Source organism: Lupinus angustifolius, chromosome LG04 (assembly GCF_001865875.1).
Source record: "Lupinus angustifolius cultivar Tanjil chromosome LG04, LupAngTanjil_v1.0, whole genome shotgun sequence".
NCBI lineage: Eukaryota > Viridiplantae > Streptophyta > Magnoliopsida > Fabales > Fabaceae > Lupinus > Lupinus angustifolius.
In genome coordinates this window covers 17,033,973-17,042,267 of record NC_032012.1, presented here as the reverse complement: position 1 = coordinate 17,042,267, position 8,295 = coordinate 17,033,973, and the positions used below count along the sequence as shown (strand labels likewise).

The 8,295-nt window shown below is 32.4% G+C and overlaps 1 protein-coding gene across 1 annotated transcript; it reads right to left on the bottom strand.

Annotated features, from left to right (window-relative positions):
• LOC109344656 (uncharacterized mitochondrial protein AtMg00810-like) lies at nt 5,976–6,459 on the bottom strand. Its single transcript, XM_019583410.1, has 2 exons — nt 6,309–6,459; nt 5,976–6,190 (listed from the first exon to the last, which is right to left on the bottom strand). Exons 1-2 carry the CDS (start codon nt 6,457–6,459, stop codon nt 5,976–5,978), a joined length of 366 nt encoding a protein of 121 aa, XP_019438955.1.

Genomic DNA, 8,295 nt, shown 5'->3' with positions numbered 1-8,295 from the left:
TGCAAATCCATCTTTGGGAATCAAGGCCTTAGTGACTTAGGATTTACCCTAAACCTTCCTCTTAAGTTACCAAGGCCTCATTTTACCATTGCAAGGTCTAGGTTGCCTTCACCATTAAGGTTCATTTTATATTCTTAAGAAGTGATCAGATATCAACAACTAAATAACAAAACATGCAAAGAAAAGAGCATCCATGTAGTTCTTCTATATAAATATAGCCACCATTATAAATAAAATGGGTAAATATTTATATGAACACTTGAATGGTTGACCAGCAAGCAATGCTACCATATGGGAATATATAACATGAACATAACCAAATAACTAACTACATTTTACTTCAATTATATTGTACATTTAAAGTACTTACCAACCCTGTCCAAATGGTGGCAGCGGTATTTCCCAGTTCTTCCCACGTAATACAGCACTAGTAAATCTAAAACAACAAATATTAGTCTTCACGAGTATATATAAATATTTCTAGTGTGAAGATATGAATTTAATTTTGCTTCACTGATATACACAGAGTTCCACATTTTAAGTGAAGAATGTGATGCCAACCCCAAAAAGTAAAGGAAAAAACAGTGTAAAATTGAGTATGCTTTTGATCTATTTTCAATATGAAAATCTTTACACTATCATTTTAAACGTTAGTAATAATAATGCTATGCATTCATAAAAATATGAACTACAAACTTGACTAAATTCACCTAAACTGAAAGTATCTATAGCATTATAACATAATTATAACGTAATATAAAGAGACAAGATCACTTATCCATCCAAGAATCAATTAACATGTGTCATGACAACTCACTCTACCCAGAACTCTATAAAAAAACTAAATCTACTTATCTAGCATTTTCCTTCAAAGAAGAGTAACAACAAAGGTGATAAATGGTAGGTTCATATATGTGCCTGCTCCTCATACTAGTGAAGCTCTTAGTGACTGCTTGTATGATTGCCTATTGGATTGGAACCTAGATAGAAAGTTGTCTACTCTGACCGTTGATAATTGCACTACAAATGATAAAATGATTGAGTGCATGTTGTGTAAGATTTCACCTAGATCGTTTATTTTGGGTGGGCAGTTATTTCACATGCGTTGTTCTGCTCATATACTAAATTTGATTGTGAAGGATGGGTTGTCCGTTATCTCTAGTGCAATAGAGAGGGTTAGAGGTAGTGTTAGCTTTTGGACGGCAACTCCAGAAAGAGAGGAAAAATTTGAGGAGACGTGTGAACATTTAAGCATTCGATATGATAAAAAGTTAGAACTTGATTGCAAGACTAGATGGAATTCTACATTCTTGATGCTTCATGTGGCACTAATATATAGAGATGTCTTCCAAAGATTATCACTAAGAGAAAATCAATATAAAACATTGCCGAGTGAAGATGAATGGGAGATGACCAATGAAATTTGTCAAAGGTTGAAGTTATTTTATAATGTGACATTAGTGTTTTCTGGTACTTTGTATCCAACTGCAAATGTCCTTTTTCCAAAAATTTGTGAAATTAAATTGGCATTACTTGACTGGCTTCAATCTACTAACCTTGTTATTCAACAAATGGCTGAAGCAATGTATGTCAAATTTGATAAGTATTGGGGTGATATAGGTGCTTTGATGGTTGTTGGTGCTGTGTTAGATCCTAGATACAAACTATGTTTTTTAGAATTTTTTTATCCCATAATTTATGGAGAACAACATGTTTCTGAAATGAACAAGGTGAAAGGTATTTGTGAAGAGTTGGTAAAAGAGTATGAGATTAAAATGAAGGGTAAAGATAGTATTTTTTCAAGTCAAAGTCATAGTCAAACTCTAAATTTAATAGATGTGGGGGCAGATGGAGTGAATATTGATTGGAGGGCAAAGTATCAATGTTTTGTTTCTAAGCAAAATATTGCTACAGCACACCGTAGGTCAGAACTAGACATATATTTAGAGGATGGAGTATTACCCGATCAAGGTGGAGAGTTTGACATCTTAACTTGGTGGAAAGTAAATGGGATAAAATATCCAACCTTGCAAAGAATTGCAAGAGATTTACTTGCAATTCCTATCTCCACTGTTGCTTCAGAATCTTCATTTAGTACTGGAGGACGGATTCTTACTCCTCATCGTAGTAGATTACGTCCAGATACCATAGAGGCATTGATGTGTCTCCAAGATTGGCAAAGGTGTGACATGAAAGGTAATATTATCTATTACTTTTAATTACATATTTTGTAGATTATTATATAAATATTGAATGAAGTTATTATGTTTTTGCAGGCTCTTCAAATTCAAAACTGGACATCATTGAGTGTGGTACAGTATTGGAAGATTTTGATGTTAGTAACATTGTTAAGTTGTAATTTGAGACCAATTAAAAAGAATTATATTTCTTGCTTTGATTTTAAATTTTGATTTTTTATAGGATTCAACTAGCCAAGGTAGTGTTATTGGAGGGAATGACGTTAACCGTTGCAGAAGATTCGAAAACTGCAGCAATGAATATATTTTTCATTTCATTTTGTTGAAGACTTAATATTTTGAAAGTAGTTTAAATTTTAAAATTTGTATGAACAATTGAATTTTTATGATTACTCTTCAATATTATGAAAGAATTGTTGAATTTATGGTTGAGTAGGAATTATAAATTTGTTGATAATACAAAACCCCATGAGTACCCAGAAATACCCGCGGGTACCCAGAAATACCCGCGGGTACCCAGAATACCCGCAAAATACCCGCACGCGGGTACCCGTACGGGTACGGGCGGGTACGGGTAGTGACCCAAAATTTCAAAACGGGTAGCGGGTAGCTACTACCCGTGCCCGCCCGTGCCCGTTGCCATCCCTAGTTATCCACCTGTTTTAATTTCTTTATCCCACATTTCATATTAAGATTTATATTAGTAATGACACTTTAGTATCTAATATTGGTAATATTATAATAATTAGTTGTGAACAAGAGGTAATAAAATTATTCATCATCCATCCAAATCCAAGAAAAATAAATTCATCTATTAGAGCTAATGCTTTTAAATGGATGAATTCTAATAGATAACTTTTGTAATGAATGAAATGAAATCTATCAATTATATCCAATAGATATATTCATTTGATTGATATATCAACCCATCCAAACAACAAAAATTCAAAAATAATGTTCTTTGATTTTCATTTTCATTTAATATTCAAAAAAATTAAATTCAAGCAAATTCATTGATAATTCTCACCCTCACTTTTAATATTTTATGAAATTGATATCAATTATAGAACATGTGTAGGTAGTTAAATTAAAAGTTTATTCGTAAGTACATAACATATATAAGTATCAGAAAAAATGTATGCAATGACAATGTATAAGTTTGATACACTATCACTGCATCATCATCATTCATGGTTAATCATCATTAACTCTTCAAAAAGTAATCTAAATGAGTGATGGATAATGTATTGGTTATGTATAAATATTTACAATGACAGCGGATAGATAATTATTTATTAAAAACGTTACACATAGAATCTTAAACGTCGCATACATGTAGAATATTGCAAAAAAAATTAAAAGTTCAAAATATCACTTTTTTTATTATATAAAACCCCACTTTTTTAAAAATGATTTTTAAAAGTATTTTTTAAATGATTTTAATAGTGTTTTTCTAAAATGTGGTTTTAAAAAATTTTCTATTTGAGATAGTAGATTTTATAATAATAATTTTCTTTAATAGCTTTTTTTAATTTTAATAAAAACAATCAAAATATTGGATATTCATCCGTCCAAATCCATGAAAATGGAGTCATGGATGAATTGTATGGATTATAATTCATCCATTAAGTTTGAATATAGATGAATTGGATAACTTCAAATATATATTAAATGAGTTTATATGAATTGATGAATTACTTTCCATCTATTAGCATCCAAGTTTAAATCCATTCATTTGTCACCCTTACCTATATTTTATATTAAACATACATTTTTTAGTACATGCTTTTCACGAAATGGTTCTTTACCTGTACAATGTAATTTAACAAATGTTTCCCTTTGCTTACTCTCAGGTTATAAATGATCTTTATCCAGATTATCATATATTTGTATGCATTTTAATCTTAATGTGATATCCTGGTCAAAAATAAAATGACTACATATATTCATTAGGCGATATGTACATGCACACCCTAAAAAAGTTATATACTTTATCCTTATGATTAATATTTTTGCACTAAGATTATATTATATTACACTCACATCACCCCATTTGTCTTGTTCAAATACCTTTTGGGACATTCCCAATGTACATTGCAACCTCAGTGCTGGAGTCCTGCATCCGCAACTATATTAATGAGATATCAGGCAAATAAATTTGTAGAAATAGAAATTAAAATTTAGGTATATTTTATAATATATATCCTTAAAAATAATATTATTAATGAAATTTTATTATTTAAAGCTAAAGTACAGTAAAAATTCAGAAGTTCTCAAATAATAACATGTGTTTGTTTGGTAGAGGGGTAAAACATCAAAATCAATTACACTTGATGGAGTGGTATCTATACATTAAAAAATGGATTAGTTCATTACTTTAATAATATATATTTGATTAAAAATTTAAAATATTTTTAAACCATCATCAACTAACTAATAACATATTTTTATTTGTCTAAACCACAAAAATCTTCCATGAAAGGCAATCCTCTCCAATGTAGGATCATCAACGACATGGTGGGCTCTGATTTTTTGTACACTAGTTCGTAACTAACTATAATATAACATTTTCTTATTCTTAATGAACTAAAGTTTGGGTGAGTTAAATAAGAAGGAATCAGCAAGGTAAAAGAAATGTGATTAGATATATTTGATTGAAAAATGAAGAAGAAGAACTTAAAGAAAGTTTAGAGGAACAAGAAGATGAATATTGATCTTTTCATTATATTATATTGTAAAGACTTTGATTGATTAATACAAAGAAAGAGAGAACTATTTAAAAGAGAAAATAAAGGTTTTAACTAACTAATTAACTCCTCATTCCCATATTTAAACGTGCTTAAAAGGAAAATTGATGAGATTATAAATGTTGCTTATGATCCAAGCTACCTTGTCCTCCATAATTGTTTCAGAGTATGACCTAGATTTGGCTTGCACTTCTGACCGAGGAACTTGGGCCTGACATGGTTTGTGAGGCAAGGTCGTGACCTTGTGCTCAACACGCCTAGGCTGGTACACTTGGTTTGGCCTGACTGTGGCCTTGTGCTCAACACGCCTAGGTTGGTACGCTTGATTTGGCGTGATTGTGGCCTTATGTTTGGCATGTCCAAACTTACGCACTTGGCTTGGCATGTCTTGGTCACACTTCTGCATTCCTCAGTCAATGTCTTGGTACATGCTAGTTGACACAGTCAATGTGAGGTTTTGTGCAAAAGAAGCAACAGTTGGTACATAATTTTCTTGTCTTGGCCCAACAGCTTGGTCCCTTGGCACACCATTATGCTATCTTTCCCTGACAGTCTGGTCCCTTGGCGCACCAATTTTCTATCTTGATGTGCCATGTGGCTTACTTTGTAGACTAGCTTGGGTGGTCTCTTGGGCATATTGTTGATCTTTAGTGTGCTGATTAATTTGTAATTTTGATACTCTCCCTCCCCACAAGTTGGGGCGCATATGTTGAGGTGACCCAACTTGGAGAGAATATCCTTATAAACATTGAGTCTTAATGCCTTTGTCAAAGCATCAGCAAGTTGCAAGTGACTGGGGATAGGCAACAATTTTATCAAATCGTTGGTACATTGTTCGCTTATTGTATGACAATCAAATTCAATATGTTTTATCCTTTCATAGAAAATAGGATTATAAGCAATATATATGGGTGATTGATTATCACAATATAATATAGTAGGAAGAGAAAAAATGTATTGTAAATCTTGCCACAAATAGTTAAGCTGAGTAATTTCACCAATGGCAAGAGTCATAGCTCTATATTCAGCTTCACAAAGAACTTATAGAAGCAGTTCTTTGCTTCTTTGATTTCCAAGAAACCAAGGAATTGCCAAGGCAAATACAAAAACCAGTGATAGATCTCCTAGTATCTGGGTAGGCAGCCCAATCACTATCATTATAGGCTTTGAGTTGAATAGTATAACTTATAGGAAAGAACAATTCTAAGACAGGAGTACCCTTTATGCACCTAAGGACTTTTGCACCTAAGGACTTTTAACACAGCATGGTAATGAAGTGTAGTTGGAGTGGCCATGAACTGAGCTAATTGGTCAACAAAAAAAGTGATATATGGTATGGCATTAGTTAGATAGATTAGCCTACCAATCAGTCTCCTATAAGCTGGTGGATCAGTATAAGGCTTAATAGAATCTTGGTATACATGGCTTACAGGAGTCATAGGTGTGGATGAGGGTTTGCAGCCAAGTATCCTTATACCAGACAAAGTTTCCAGTGCATATTTTCTCTGATTCATGGTGATTCCAGACTTACTTCTTGCTATCTCAAAGCCTAAGGAATACTTAAGATATCCTAAGTCTTTAGTTTTGAAAGGTTTTGTCCAAAAGGACCTTAATATGATCAATTTCCTCAAGGTTATTGCATAAAAGTATGATGTCATATAAATAAGCCAGTAGTAATGTACTCCTTAGAGGTTCACTTGATAAAGAGAGAATGGTCACCTCTGCACATGTGATATCTATGTTTTAGGAGAAAGGCTGATATTTTTGCAAACCACTGCCTACAAGCTCGTTTTAAGTCATACAAGGATTTTTCAAGTTTGCAAACTTTGTTAGAACCAACATGGTTCAAACCAGGAGGAATGACCATGTAGAATTCCTCAAATAAGTCACAGTGCAGAAAAGCATTATTGACATTTAGTTGTTTAAGAAATCATTTTTGTGTGGAAACCAAGGCTAAGAGCAATCCAATAGTAGCTATCTTGGCTACAGGGGAAAAAGTCTCCATTAATTAATACCTTTTGTTTGGGTGTAACCTTTGACAACTAATTTGGCTTTATACCTTTCCACACTTCCATCAGCCTTGTGCTTTATTTTAAAAACACATTGGCATCCTATTGGTGACTTGTGATAAGGTAAGTCAGTTATGTCCCAAGTGTGGTTCTGTTGGGGAGATAACAGTTCCTTATTGATAGCCTCTTGTTAGTGAGGAAATTGTATGGCTTGATTATAGGGTCTTGGTTCAATATGTGTGCTTATGGTCAGAATCTTGGTTTTGTAAGGAAGAGATAGACCTTCATAGTTAAGGTAGGATGACAAAGGATATTTGGAATCAAAATCAAGTGTCTTTGAATTATTAAGCATAACACAATGATAATCTTGTAAGTAAGTATAAGGTCTTGTGATCCTACTTGTTCTTCTAATGTTTGTTCTTCTAACATTAGTAGAAAGATTTCATATAGAATTTTGGCCCATTATCACTCCTTACCATTTTTAGCTTGTAGAGAATTGAGTTTTTGCCATAAGAATGAAGTCTTTGAGGGCCTTAGAAGCTTCTATGTTTACTTTTCATAGTGAACACCCAAGTATATCTACTATGATCATCAACTAAGGTTAGGAATTACTTATATCCATGAGTGGAAGATATGGAGAATGGTCCCAATATGGCTATATGGATTAAACCAAAATTCTTTAAAGAAACTGAATCACTCAGAGAAAAATGCAATTTCTTTTGTTTTACCAAATAACAAATATCACACACATATTTATTATTGAAAGTGACAAAAGGATATTTGTTCTTTATTTCATCCATACAAAAATATGAAGTATGTCCTAGTCTATTGTGCCATAAACTGTCATCAAGTAAGGCAATAGAAAAATTGACATGGCATTCTGATTTAAAGACCTTCAAATTATTCCATCTAGTTGAACCAATCATCCTGAATGATATCTTCTCCTGGATTTTACAACAATAGGCATTAAAAGATAGTATGCAAGATGAATTGATAGTCAATTTTGGTATTGAAATCAAATTATAAGAAAAGGTTGGAAGATATAGCACATTGTAAAGTAAGATGGGGAAAAATAGGCACATTTCCTAATACTTCTGCAATCACATTACTCTCATTTAGCAGCTTTATTTTGATAGGCTTAATCTGCCTATATGCATAAAAATTAGATAAACTAAAACTTATATGGTCTGTTGCACCCAAGGTAGTCAAGATCGAGATTTTACTTAGGATCGGGAGAGTAGTCGAAGATTGTAAACGTAGGATCGTAACACGACTCGTAAGATCATACTTAACAATAGAGAAATATGCAAAGGAATTTATATATATATATATATATATATA